Source organism: Nomascus leucogenys, chromosome X (genome assembly GCF_006542625.1).
Source record: "Nomascus leucogenys isolate Asia chromosome X, Asia_NLE_v1, whole genome shotgun sequence".
In the NCBI taxonomy this organism is placed as follows: domain Eukaryota; kingdom Metazoa; phylum Chordata; class Mammalia; order Primates; family Hylobatidae; genus Nomascus; species Nomascus leucogenys.
This window is the reverse complement of record NC_044406.1, coordinates 29164135-29178873: the sequence shown is the minus strand read 5'-3', so window position 1 is coordinate 29178873 and position 14739 is coordinate 29164135. Positions and strand designations below refer to the sequence as shown.

At 37.0% G+C, this 14739-nt stretch overlaps 1 protein-coding gene across 4 annotated transcripts in view; it reads right to left on the bottom strand.

Annotated features, from left to right (window-relative positions):
• Positions 1 to 1273: 1273 nt before the first annotated feature.
• Positions 1274 to 14739, bottom strand: part of GK (glycerol kinase) — a 76323-nt gene continuing 62857 nt past the window's right edge. For 2 of the 4 annotated variants that reach the window (XM_003261183.2, XM_003261180.2), the window contains 8 exons: positions 14262 to 14340; positions 13370 to 13466; positions 12790 to 12874; positions 12143 to 12263; positions 11889 to 12032; positions 8390 to 8470; positions 5042 to 5128; positions 1274 to 3146 (listed from right to left, as the gene is read on the bottom strand). In XM_003261183.2, the coding sequence (XP_003261231.1) occupies positions 3136 to 3146; positions 5042 to 5128; positions 8390 to 8470; positions 11889 to 12032; positions 12143 to 12263; positions 12790 to 12874; positions 13370 to 13466; positions 14262 to 14340 (705 nt within the window). In that variant the 3' untranslated portion in view covers positions 1274 to 3135. The remainder of the gene's footprint in view (positions 3147 to 5041; positions 5129 to 8389; positions 8471 to 11888; positions 12033 to 12142; positions 12264 to 12789; positions 12875 to 13369; positions 13467 to 14261; positions 14341 to 14739) is intronic. The other 2 variants (XM_003261182.2, XM_003261181.2) reach the window with 1 other exon arrangement.

Genomic DNA, 14739 nt, shown 5'->3' with positions numbered 1-14739 from the left:
AGAAACCTATGAGATAGATATTATCAAGTTCAATAATAAGGAATAAAATAAACTACTTAATTTTAATACTAAACAGGAAAATTGAAAGAGGCCTGAAGCTGCTTTTTAAAATAAAATATTGTCATCCTCTCAACTGCTATGCTGTCAGGTAGAACTAGTTATTTGAAATAGAATGAAAACTGGCAAGTAAAGATATTGGCCTAGTTGAGAAACTTGTTTTTAACCTAACTTCTCCTTCTCAGAATATTTATCTTTATGGTCCTCAAATTTAATTTAATGGGTCATTTTCATTAAATTTGATGACAGGGAAATCTCAGGAAATACCTGTGAGAGTTTTTTTGTCTACGATACTTGGCACAGGTTATATTTAATTATAAGGCCAGAATTAAGATACGTACCTATAAAGTATACACAAAGTAGAAATCAGATTGGCTTACAAATTCACTCAGTTTTCTACTAATTGTTTATTGCGTGAACTTATTATTAAAGTTGTTAGGTTGCAAAAGCAAAGGATCAAGGAAACTTCATTATTTAAATATTACTAGATAAAACGAGCTATTAAAGAGTTATAGTTAAAAAAATTTTTGTTCTTCTATCTACTATGTTGTAAACACTACAGAGTAAATACTACCTACTCCACTGCCAACGCCGTTAGCTTCTGTGCTATCACAGCTTTCATTTGTTGGTTTCTCCAAAAACTTTCATTCTTCACTCCCACATGATACCAGATACCCAAAAGATATCCCAAAGAATTGGGCTTTGGGCACTTCAAAAGAAGCATACTAAAAATTCTAAGATATCATTACAGAAGCAGAGATGCATTACTTATTTTACTGATCAGTTGGAGAACAAAGGATTGAGGTGTTGCCTATCAGGTTGAGAGAACAATGGTGGTCAAGGTTAGCCATGCAAGGCCTTGTTGATAATGGCTGCTGACCTTACCAACATATTTTATGCAAATGCTGAGATGGGACAGTGTAGTTTCTTCTAATAGAATGATTAAGGTGTTCATCATTACAGAAATTACTTCTTTGGCTGTTGGTTAACTCTTCAGAGTGTGCCCTATCAAGTGCTAACAGCCAAGTTTCACATTTCCTGAAACATCTTTTTTTTTTTTTAGTAGAGATAGGGTTTCTCCATGTCGGTTAGGCTAGTCCCGAACTCCCGACCTCAGGTGATCCGCCCACCTCGGCCTCCCAAAGTGCTGGGATTACAGGCGTGAGCCACCGTGCCCGGCCTCTGAAAGTTCTAGTCTGTAAATGAGAAATGCAAGTAAGAACAAGGGGTCAATTTATTTTAAGTAAATTTGTCATTAAATATCAACGTGTACAATTTCAAACATTTATAAATCTTGCAATTCATAGAAAAATTAATGTAATCTTAAAATTATTTGAACAGTGGCTTTCACAATTATTTACAATGAACTCAACCTACTTTTGTAGAAACATTCATGTTTAAAAGTACCCCTGCCACAAAGTGATCATTTCACAGTACCTTTCTATAATATTTATGTCACTTAAGTGGTGGCTGCATCAATAAAACCTAGCAGATTCAATAATTTAGAAACAGCACAATCAGAACAGTAAATAAAGCTATCATTAATTCCAAACAAAACAGAACCTTTTATAGTAAGATATAAATGTTTTCCCATTCAGCACTCATTGAAAAAAATAATTAGGAGGCAATCTTTTCTTCACTGTTTACTACAAAACAAAGTAATTTTAAGATATTTTAAAAAATTGATGTTAAGAAGCTGGATTAGGTAACTTCTTATAATATGTGACATTAAATATTTTGAGAAATTCTTGATTTCATTGGAAGGCATTTGTAATGATAAACCTTTTTTCAGTTATAATAAGATACTAAGCAGAGATAATTCTGTCATCCCAGATAGCAATTTCTTATTAACAATTGATAACATTTGAACTGAAAGAGATTCTTGGCTTTATTTCTATATTTTTTTCTACTTAGGTATTTAACTTTTTTGACATCCTCTTATCCCCTTAATAGGATCCAAAACATGTCTAAAATTAATTCAAAAGAAAAATAACTATTTGAATTATTGCTTGTGTTTGAAAACGATATTTACTGTAGTATTCCACAGTTTCTTCTTTTTTTAAGCTAAGACAATTAAATAAAAATGTAAGGGATAAGAAATATAGTTGAAGTCACAAAAAGTATATTTTCTTTTATTGACATAAAACATAAATTTTAAATGTTGGCTCTTTAAGAAAAAAATTCTCCTGGTAAATATTATGCATAACCGTTGCCCAAAAATGTATACAGCTGTTTTCCAACATATTTATATACACAGTGGTTCACTTAAGACCAGCCCTGTTAGAACCTTCTGAATATAATGTGCTCTTAATTTATAAATGGGCTACCCTCAGTGTATAAAATATATAGGCATGTATGTTATACATACAAAGTAAAAAATATAAAAAGGAAAGATGGAAGAAAAAAGAAAGTATCCTTTCCTATAAGATCCAGACAGAAAGTCATTATAATTAGTGGGACCATGGAAAACATCTGAAGGATTTCAGTTTTGGCAAATAACTTTTCAGAAAAATATCCAAGCTGTAAGAACACTAAATGTCTATTTTAATAATTTAGTAGAGGTTTCTATTCAAACATTCAGTGAAGATGTTGCCGTCTTCAACTATGTAGAAAAGAAGACTTTTAGGGTGTCTGTTAAAAGCAAAGAGCTGCTGATTTTTAACAGGTTAGTAATAACCTTTCAATCAAGTATATGTCATGCAGAGACTCAAATCCTGGTCCAATAGTGTTTGAGTATATTTGATGGAAGATTCCAATGGTGAGGATCCGAATTCTTCCTACATCTTAGAGGGAATGGAGCAGGATGTTATGGCAATGGAGGGGGTCAGCCCCAAAGGTAGCTGGCCCAACGTTAACTGTGGATGTTTAAAAAAAAAAATCACCAAATATTTCTATAGCATTCTTTTTGCTGCATTTTCTTTATTTTAAGCCACAGGTCTACTTGGAGGGTCATGCAGCAAGTGGCTTATAAATAAAATCAAAGTCTATGAATAGTGTCATTGCATTAAGAGACAGAATTGCTGGGTTCTTTCATTATGTAAAAAGCTCACATCTTGGGAATCCATGAGTGGGTAGGTTTTATGGAATACCTGAAATGGGGAACAAAAACCATATATGTCAATAATACATGCATACAATTCAGGAGTTAAAGCAATGAAGATGATTCAATCATTTACTAAGCTAGAAAGTCCATATGATTTCTCAATTATGCCTCAAAATTAAAATGCAACAAACAGGGCCAATTCCAAAATTAACAAATATTGCCACTGTTGCTAATTGTTTACCAAGGCAAACAATTTCCAGCCCTCTCAAATTGCAGTGTATGTCACCAAAGAGAGAACCTAAATATAGTGACCACATGCATTTTAGAAGTCTAAGAATCTAGACACGTAGCCCATCTTTTAGCTTAGAGAGATGCAATATGTCTCAATTTTCATAGAAACAAGGCCTTTTCATGCTGTCATGATACCAAGGGGGAAACAAACAAACAAACAAACAAAAATCAAAACTTCCAGCTGCAATGTTTCTTTTCTTTACTTTTCCAGACCATTGTTATGCAGCCCAAAATACTCAGGATAATGAAAAGTAACAGAACTTTTTCTAAAACAATGTATATGTTTCTTTATAGATTTAAATTACAGTTCTCATGGGAATGTTTAGTCTTCCACCAAACATTCCTGAGAAGCAGAAAGAACAGATTCCATATAGATTTATGTATACAGAGGCCTTTTATAAGGTAATTCAAAGAGAAACTTTATTTGGACTAGTGGTTGTGTTTTTGGAAACACAGTATTTACTACAGCATTCCACAGTTTTTTCTTCTGTTACTGATACCAAATTAAGGTATTGTTAGTACAGAAGGAGACAATTTGAACAAATTTACTCTGAATATGCTTGAATATTCGGAATATGGAAAAAAGTAATATAATCTAGTTTTAAATTCTCACGCAAGTAACCCAAATTTTCTCATTAAAAGATAATCTAATGTTCTGCAAATAATTTTCTGTAAATAATTTTCATTCTACATTTATGTATAGCACTAAACTGATAATGACGAGCTAAATAAATATTTGCCAGATCTTGACAAACAGATGTTCCCTCTCATATCACTGAAGTTTAAATTTTACATCTTAAGCTCAGGTCATTATCTTATTAATTAAGAGAGAGAATTTAACTCTTTCCCTAATTGTAAAGTTTTTTTTTTTAAGTTTCACTTTCATGGGAACATACAGAATAAGAAGCATCATTTCCATTTAAGCAGTAATTTTAAGAAAAATTGAGCTATCATCAAGAGCAGCTTCCAAAAATGGCTATTATAAATTAATAAGATTATGCAATATATTTCATAACATGCTGAGCCATTTTACTTTTATTAAAAAAAGATTATTCAGTATAAATTAATGTGGAAAAATAATTCTGTTTTCATTTCAACCCCTTTATTTAAGGAATCATTTTTAAAACTTCAGTTCACAAAATTTTAACTAAAATAAAAGTGACTATAAATCTTCCCTGGCTTTAGGGTTTTACAGGAACTCTGCGGACATGCTCTGGCTGAAACTCTTGCCAGAATTGAAAAGTTAAGACTTGGTTAGCAAATTTTCAGGAGTATGAAAAATAATTTATATACATTTGAAAGGCAATTTAATTAATGTCAAAAGTATACTTTAACTTTCAGCAGTCAGTATGAAAGTCCTTTCATTTAAATATTAGTATTTTCACTTTTGCTTATTGCTGCAGCTGACAGCAGAATGTAGTCCCTCTTAAAGAAGTCATCACATTAAAAATTTAAAAAGGTTAAGCAGAGTCACAGTTCTTACTTCTAACTGCCCCCAAAGATTAATTGGTCTAACTAATTAGACCTTTAATTGATTTTCCAGCTTCCTAGACACAGAAAGAATGAAAAACACTGAAAAATTTCTGCTAAGTTATACACAAAAACATTAAAGCTAACTAATAGAGTTGTCTAATTTAAAGAGTAACTAACCTGAGATGTACCTTGCTCCGATTAACATTACCATGCTACTCACTATAAAAAAGCCCAAGGGCAGACTACAGAAGATACTAGGGTCACCTGTGGTCATCCAAGCAGAAGAGAATTCCAGTCAAGCAAACCAAAAGAGAGACACATAATTACAATATTTGTGTTAAGAATCACAAGATAGCAAAACAAAATAAGCTATAAAAATAGTATATCCATAAAAGCTAGCAAAGAGTTATTACTTCAAATCAAAAATATAATCAATATTGAAGGCTTATGACAGTTAACAAACAATACAGATAGCATGCCACACAGCCAAGAACATAATACATACAGACTAACATTAGCCTTCCACTGGCAAAGCCAGAGACAGCCTATGGATAACTTTTTGGGAGGCTGTTAATTTTAGCTTTCTTGATTCTTCCCCCAAATATACTAAATGATCTATTTAATTCCACCCAAGTTCAAATTATAGTTCTCTTTTGGCTATGAGAGAAGAGTTATATTAGTGTCCTAAGATGAATTTAAAACCCTATTTTTGCTAAAATATTAGTTCAGTTTTATTTTTTTAATAGAATTTGGTGCGTAACAAAATGCACCTGACAATACATTTTAAACACATATGAAAAGTATGTTAAAAATTGTTTACAAAGCATTCAAATATAGTCACAAACAAGAAAATAATTATGATTGCTTCAAAATTGGCAAATTGCTTTGAAACTTAAGCAAGCCTCATATTCTTCCCATAGGTTAAGATACAGGTAGCAATTATAATATCCTCTCAAGTTTATTAAAATAGGATTCTATCTATATTGCTATTATCATATAACTTATATAGTTATATAGCTTAGATTGCTTAAAGGAATACAACTAGCATTTTATTACTATTCCAAGTTTATTATACAGCTTAGAGACCCTCAAAATATTAACTATTAGAGTGTTTTTCATAAATCTATTCAAAAAACATTTTCAGGCCAGGCGCAGTGGCTCACGCCTGTAATCCCAGCACTTTGGGAGGCCGAGGTGGGCGGATCACCTGAGGTTGGGAGTTCAAGACCAGCCTGACCAACATGGAGAAACCCCATCTCTACTAAAAATACAAAATTAGCCGGGCGTGGTGGCGCATGCCTGTAATCCCAGCTACTCGGGAGGCTGAGGCAAGAGAATTGCTTGAACCCAGGAGGTGGAGGTTGCGGTAAGCGGAGATCGTGCCATTGCACTCCAGCTTGGGCAACAAGAGCAACACTCCATCTCAAAAAAAAAAAAAAATCAAACTGGCTTAAATCCACTGCAGCCTAACTGAAATAAAAACAAAGTTCTTTAAAATATAACTCTCAAAAGATCAAATTACTTTTATCGTTAATGCTGATAGCAGAAATTGGAGCAATCATATCATTTTTTTGTTTATCAACTTTTTCTTAGTATTTTAAATTCATTGATAGTAAAGTACACAAACAAGGGAAAAATGATCAGTTGATTTTGTGGGAATTTTGCAGTTAAAATTACATCCTCAACTGCTAGTGAGAACTGTGTATCTGTGTGTAAGGCATGGGGTTGGAGGGAGGGAGACAGGAGGATTAAAATGCCATTTTAAGGCCGGGTGCAGTGGCTCACGTCTGTAATCCCAGCACTTTGGGAGGCCGAGGCGGGTGGATCATGAGGTCAGGAGTTCAAGACCAGCCTGGCCAACATGGTGAAACCCCGTCTCTACTAAAAATACAAAAAATTAGCCGGGCACGGTGGCAGGCACCTGTAATCCCAGCTACTCAGGAGGCTGAGGCAGGAGACTCGCTTGAACTCGGAGGGCAGAGGTTGCAGTGAGCACAGATCCCGCCACTGCACTCCAGCCTGGGCAGCAGAGTGAGACTCCATCTCAAAAAACAAAAAACAAAACAAAATGCCATTTTAAACATGCCATTTAAAGTGCCATTTTAAAACATCCAGCTAGTTAAAGAAATCATGTAACTCACCTTCTTATAAGCAATAATTAAGGGCAACTAGAAAAGAAGTCAAGGCTTACGTCTGTTATATCTCACACAGCAACTAGCACTGTGCTAGAAAAGTACTTATGATTGAGAAGTTTAGTTGTAAAGGGTCTCTCAAAATTACAGTCTTAGCAAGAAAAACTTTGCCACCATCTTGGAAAAGGAAGCTGAGTCTCACAACAAAAGATATTAAGCTTATTTAGGAGAAAAACAAAAGGTTCAAATAGGAACATCCGGGACTGAAATTACAGACCACAGTTATCTGTGGCAGTAGATAGTTCTGGAAGCTTCTCCTAAAAAACAGATACATTAACTTCGGGGTTGGAAGGCAGGTATTATTTCATTTGTCAACTCTTCCCCATTAAAGTATATGCTCAAGCCAGGTGCAGTGGCTCACACCTGTAACCCTGGCACTTTGGGAAGCCAAGGCGGGTGGATCACTTGAGGTCAGGAGTTCCAGACCAGCCTGGCCAACATGGTGAAACCCCGTCTCTCCTAAAAATACAAAAAAATTAGCTGGGCATGGTGGTGGGTGCCTGTAATCCCAGCTACTTGGGAGGCTGAGGCAAGAAAATCATTTAAACCCAGGAGGCGGAGGTTGCAGTGGGCCAAGATCATGCCACTGCACTCTAGCCTGGGTGACAGAGCGAGACTCTGTCTCAACAAAAAAAAAGTATATGCTTCAATAAATTATTTGCCATTGTTCCATTCATGATGCTCCACATATTGCATTTAGCAAAAAATTATAATACTATGCATCTTAAGGCTGTTTAAATCTAAATGGTTTACTTAAGCTCTTGACCTTCCTAAGTGACTGAAAGGTAGAATAGTCCACTATTTTTTCTGCTAAGAGCACTTCCCAATCTATTTATAAGAGTTTGAATTTACTATGTTTGGTATATTTCTTTCTCTGATTCCAAATGAATTCCCATTATGTACTTGGAATCAGCCTAGGAAGTAGCAGAATATATTCTGAAATCAATACAGCTTTCAGTTGCTTCAGGTCATAAAGACAGCCCCCCAAAAAGGTAAAGTAAGAGGAGAGGGGAAAAAAATGAAGACTCTAGTTGATTTTTTTTCATTAAGAAGAAACTAGAAATAATTTTACTCTTGGAAGACTAAGTTGTCAATTGAAGCACCAAGAATAAACTAATAAGGAAAGATATGGCAGGATAAAGTTCAAGTATATATATCAACCTGATAATTTACATTTTGTGTTTAGAACTTAAAAGTGTTTTCAAAATGTTAGAATCTCTGGACATATGATAATGCTTTTCTTCAGAGCAGCCTGGCTATGTGTAAATGCCTAGATACTTAAATATTTAACATACTAAGAAAATGTGGCAATAATAAACAAAAACATTTTTACCACTTTCTGGAGACTGAGTTGTAACCCAACCCATTGACTTCATCACAGCTTTCTTCCATGTAGAATAACGAATTTCACTTTCTAGAATTAGAAGGTAGAAAAAACACATACGAAAGGTAGTTTGCTGAGATGTTCTAAGTACCATACTTATGATCACTCAACATTCTTGACAAATTATTGCACACATTAAACTGCAGTAGGGCTTTAGCAGGACTCAGATTTGAAAGCACATGGTTGCTGATGACTGCCAGTGACTGGAAGACATGCTTGCTTGGAAGTTGGAGTGAAACAGGACACAGGGAGGCTGGGTGCAGTGGCTCATGCCTGTAATCCCAGCATTTTGGGAGGGTGACGAGGGAGGATGGCTTGACCTCAGGAGTTTGAGACCAGCCTGAGCAATGTGGTAAAACCCTGCCTGTAGTACCAACTACCTGGGAGGCTGAAGCAGGAGGATCATTTGAGCCTGGGAGGCGGAGGTTGCAGTGAGCCAAGATCACACCACTGCACTCTAGCCTGGGTGACAGAGCAAGACGCGGTCCCAAAAACAAACAAACAAACAAACAAACAAAAACAGGATAGGGGAAATTCAGCAGGGTAAAGGGAGATTGGCAGACAGACTGCCTGCTATGCAGACTGGGCCACTCACAAACAAGTGGTAATGAATTAGAAAGGGGAATCCCATTTGATCTGTTTTCTCTTCTTTTTGGGGGGAAAGGGTTTGAGGAAAAGGGCATGCTGTAATGTGGGAAGACTAGAAGGAGACTTTTTTATTTCCTTTTTTTTTGAGACTGAGTCTCGCTCTGTCACCCAGGCTGGAATGCAGTGGTGCCATCTCGGCTCACTGCAAGCTTCGCCTCCCAGGTTCACGCCATTCTCCTGCCTCAGCCTCCCCTGTAGCTGGGACTACAGGCGCCCGCCACCATGCCCGGCTAATTTTTTGTATTTCTAGTAGAGGCGGGGTTTCACTGTGTTAGCCAGGATGGTCTTGATCTCCTGACCTCATGATCCGCCCGCCTCAGCCTCCCAAAGTGCTGGGATTACAGGTGTGAGCCACCGCGCCCCGCAGGAGATGTTTTTATTTCAGTCACAGGATTTAACAAATACTGATTCCTCATAAGATTTGAATTGCATTCCTCTGAGACAGCCCCATGCCCCCCAACCCCAGCAACTTAAAGCAAGATGTTTTAAAGGTGGAAATCCACAATAGAAAGTCTAAACAAAAATGAGCTTGATGCTGTACACTTCTAAGGGTGCTGAACCCCATGTGGGGCTACCTTTCTCTCAAGCCTCCCAGACTTTCCATAGCACCTGAGGCCTGCAACACCCAGGAGAGAAGACTCAAGAATCACTCACTTCAGAAAGCTTTCCAGTGCCCCATTTCTATCCCCCCTCTCTCTTCACACACACCCCAGGATGTCAGCTACCACAGTGAATTTTTATGGTTTTGTCTACTGCTCCCAATATACTCTAATCTTCTGAAGGGCAAAACAAGATAAGAAGATAAGGCCTTATTCATCTCTATATTCCCACATCAGTACAGTCTCTGGCCTGTGGTTGGCTATAAACAACTGTTTGCTGGCAAAATGTACTATCTATATCTAGGTGCCCATTCACTTATGGGGAGGAGTGAGGGCTGGTGAGAGGGAGGACAATAGGGCATGACTGATCAACCCCAGGCTAAGGCCTTCAACACCAGCAAAGATGGCTCTCCTAAGAATGGACATGGCTCTCTTGGCACAGAACTTCCTTGCTTTAAGAGTGAGATTGGCATTTAGAGGCCATATACCTGCTCTGGACATTATTTGCATATTATAAAGTTGATTGTTTTTGAAAAGTAGAAAAATTTTTTGAACTTCATATTTTATCCAGTATTGCAAAAGTTAAAAATGACAGAATATCAGATGTTGAAATACATTTCTAAATCAAGGTACATGGTATAATCTGACTATAAAATTATTAGTATTATAATTCATTTTCTTATATGTTAAAAGAATGAATAAAATTGAGAAACACTGGCATATTCTCCCAGGAAACCAAACAAAAATGCATTTGAAAGCTTATTCCCAATACCTCAAAATCCACTTTGATGCTTTTTTATTTTTTCTTTTGTTTTTCTAGAGACAGGGGTCTCATTATGTTGCCTAGGCTGGACTCGAACTCCTGCGCCCAAGCCAAGAGATCCTCCTGGGTAGCTGGGACTATAGGCACAAATTACCATTCCCAGCTGATGCTATTTTATGCATAGGTTTCTAAAGGGTTATAAAACCAATTCTAATATATAAAACCTTATTTTTCTACATTTATTTAAATTTAAGAACTACATCACTACATTTTAGTAAAAGTGCTGATCACAGCTTGTGGCTTAGCTTAGTTAGCACAGTGAATCAGATATCTAATGTTCACTTACTTAAACTGTTGCTGCCTTCATCAGGTTAGTCCTGCTGTGACTAAAAGTTACCAGAGTGTCTCTTAACCCAGATAATTATGTCCTAAAACTGGGCCACTGGCCCCAAAGATGATCTGGTGTAGACATTAGGGATGAGTGACTGATATATCTTCCTTCTCACTTTAAAAAAGGCTATGGCCGGGCACGGTGGCTCACGCCTGTAATCCCAGCACTTTGGGAGGCCAAGGCGGGCGGATCACAAAGTCAGGAGATCGAGACCATCCTGGCTAACGTGGTGAAATGCTGTCTCTACTAAAAATACAAAAAAAAAAATTAGGCGGGCGTAGTGGCGGGCACCTGTAGTCCCAGCTACTCGGGAGGCTGAGGCGGGAGAATGGCGTGAACCCGGGAGGCAGAGCTTGCAGTGAGCCGAGATTGCGCCACTGCACTCCAGCCTGGGCAACAAAGTGAGACTCCGTCTCAAAAAAAAAAAAAAAAAAAAAAAAAAAAAAAAGGCTATTCTAACTAGCTATACCTGACAGTGTGGCTGTATTATTATCCTAAACTAAAGGACCATAAACAGTAAAAGCAAACGGTTTTTAAAAAGTGATTTTTTTTTTTTTTTTGAGACGAAGTCTTGCTCTTTCGCCCAGGCTGGAGTGCAATGGCGCAATCTCGGCTCACTGCAAGCTCCGCCTCCCGGGTTCACGCCATTCTCCTGCCTCAGCCTCTCCGAGTAGCTGGGACTACAGGCGCCCGCCACCACGCCCGGCTAGTTTTTTGTATTTTTAGTAGAGACGGGGTTTCACCGTGGTCTCGATCTCCTGACCTCGTGATCCGCCCGCCTCGGCCTCCCAAAGTGCTGGGATTACAAGCGTGAGCCACCGCGCCCGGCCACTAAAAAGTGATTTTAGAAGTTCTTTTGATAAGCAACGATTTCTCTCATTCACATTTATTCAGTAAAGCCCAATATGCTTGGTAGCTGAATCTGCAATGACAACATTTACTATTTTACTTGGTTCCTTAACTTTTAACTAAACAGAAAAACAAAACTCCCGTGCACTAAAGTCGTTTTCACAGTATATCACTGAACATTTCATTCTTTAAATGTACCCTCAGCATTAATCTGAGGTTCAAACCGCTCCATCGTGACGGCAGACAAATCCTCGGGTTCGAGACTCCATACGCCGACTCCTTCTGCAGCCCCTGCCGCCATGGCAGCACCCAGTGCAGTGGTTTCGGGCATTGAGGGCTTCACTGAGGAGAGAGAGTTCCATCAATATCTTTGTGGTTACATATGCCCAAAGAACTAGTTCTTCCACAAGAAACATTACTCCGGGAGTTTAAAGGAATGAAGACTTACTAACCGACTGGTATATACAGAATGTCTGCTTGTAGCTGCATAAGAATTTTGTTGCTGGTCATTCCTCCATCTACCTGCAAATGACTGAGTGGAATTCCACAGTCTCGATTCATGGCATCCAAAATCTTAAATAAACCAGTGCAATTAATGTTATACATCTATTTCATAGTAACATCTCTGACAATGGCAATCCTCCACTCAAAAACTCTCAAGAGCTTCCAAGAGCCTATGGAATAAATTGAGACTTCTTATTCTGGTCTTCTAAGCCCTCTTTGATCTGGGTCACAGCCAATCTTTTCTCTCACTACACCTCTGCATTCACCTTGATATTCAGCTAAGCTATACAACTCTATTTTGCACCCTGTTTTTCTGCCTTGATGCCTATGTTTGTGCTGTTTCCTTTGCCTAATGTGTGCCACTCAGCCTCCCCACAACCATAAAATTCCCAGTGCCTGACAGGGAACAGGAACTTAGAAGGTAATGACAGCTGGAAAAAGAGGAAAAACCCTGCTTATATTTAGATTAGTATTTAGGCAGCCTTAATATTTGATTAACTACATTTTCAGTACTGAATAAATCTCGAGTGTTAACATATAACTTAAGAGTGATAAAAGTGAACTAAGTACAAGAAAACAGGCCCATATATGTTACCTCTCGAGTTTGGAAACAAACAGCTTCTAATGCAGCAAAAGCAATATGGCATTTATTGGTGAACTGAGTGAGTCCACAGATTATCCTAAAAATATACACAAAGATTTTCAGATTAGAATGGTATAAACCAATCAATTTGAAATATCTCAAATATGAAAATGTCAAATTTGGTAGACAGAAATGTCCAGGAAGAGAAAATTGGACATAATCATTAAGTAACTCAGAAAGTCCTTATATTTCACAATTCTGCATTCATGTATGAAAAAATTCATGATGCATTTGAAAAGATGATGGCATCATAAAACTGAATCAATATTCATTATGATGATGTCCCTTCACTATACAACTTACAGACATCTTGAAGATAAAAGATAACATGAATATGGATATGGCAGGGATTACTGTCAGCTGATTCATAACTTCTTGGAGCTTAAAGTTTCTGAAATTATATTCTCCAAACAGAAAAGGTTTTCTCAACACATTACAATTATTTGAAAATAGATAAGAAACTAATTAGTTATTAACGACTTTGGTAAATCAATCAAGATCCCTAAAAGCACTCCATATTTTCAATACTTACCCTCTTGCGCTGGGCTCCCAATAAGGTGCATATAACCCCGAAAATGCTGGGACGAAGTAGCAGCCATAAGAAGTACCTACTTCTTTAGCAAGTTTTTCTAACATAAAAAACAAAACAAAACAAAAATCACACAAATATTGTATTATTAAATAAGCATACCTATTTTAGAAATTAGAAAAATTAGGACAGGGGTTTTGGTTTCCAATTCATCGGTAGAGCAAAATGTTGCTAACTACAGTAGAATGCTAGGATCAACAGAAATGAGTTTCTCTCACATTAAATACCCCCCACTAAAATGTAGCCTAGCTCAAGAAATCAAGGAACCAGATTCGTTTATTTAAGGTATTTTAGCTCATTTCCACTATTTTTAAGGTTGCTGACTAGGAGATGAAAAAGTGGCCTCTAGTGTGTCCTTAATCAGAAATGTATTTCTGATTGTCTCACCTTCAGGCAAAGTTAAGCAAGTGGATGAAAGAGTGAGTAGGTAAGTTCAAACTAATTATCTATAGACTGAAAACAGCCCTATTAATACTTAAATTATAGGTACCAGAGTTTTAATGCTCACTCTAAGAGTTAAAGCTCTTTCTCATCAGATAAATTTAACTCAACTTCTCTATCTACAGGTTCTGGCAATCTCCAGCGTTCAATTTTACACTTGGGTAATTTTTATGCCCTACATTGCCAGTTTATTAACAACCACCACTTGTTATGTCAATTCCTTGTTTTATAAATCTTCACGAAATAGTCTTTTGCATAAGTCAAACTCATAATAGGGATCCATATAATTTATGGATCACATTTGGGGCAAAGCATAAGTATTTACTTTGCAGAGATAAAATACCAAAATGTGTAATTTTTCAGATTTTCCAACCCTTTGTTAGAACACACTCACCAATTTCTTCTGAGGTCTTTATAATTCCAAGATTGTCTCTTAGCCAGCGAATAACAGCACCAGCTATAGCTACAGAACCCTGAAGAAAAAAAGGAATTCAAGACAGAATATATTTTATCACTATCCAAGGTTTTTATTGAGCATATTCTGTGTATGACACAACCAGATGGACAGAATTCAGTTTCCATTTTGAGACTCCGACAAATATGATAAACCAGGTCTTCTAATACAAACATAGTTTTGTCTAAGTCACTAATAAAAGTTTTTCACGGGATGGGGAAAAGAAGTGACCCTTCCAGCATACCCTTGGATTTGTCCCCATAGGTGGACACAGACCTTTGATCAGTTTGCTTCTTGAACAATCTTCTGTCTGTTGCTAAGCTACTGAGGTATGTTATCACTTAGAAATATATTGCCATATTATTCATAAAATTATTGGGAGAAGCCACATTAAAAGTTTTTTCAAGTCTGTTTCCCA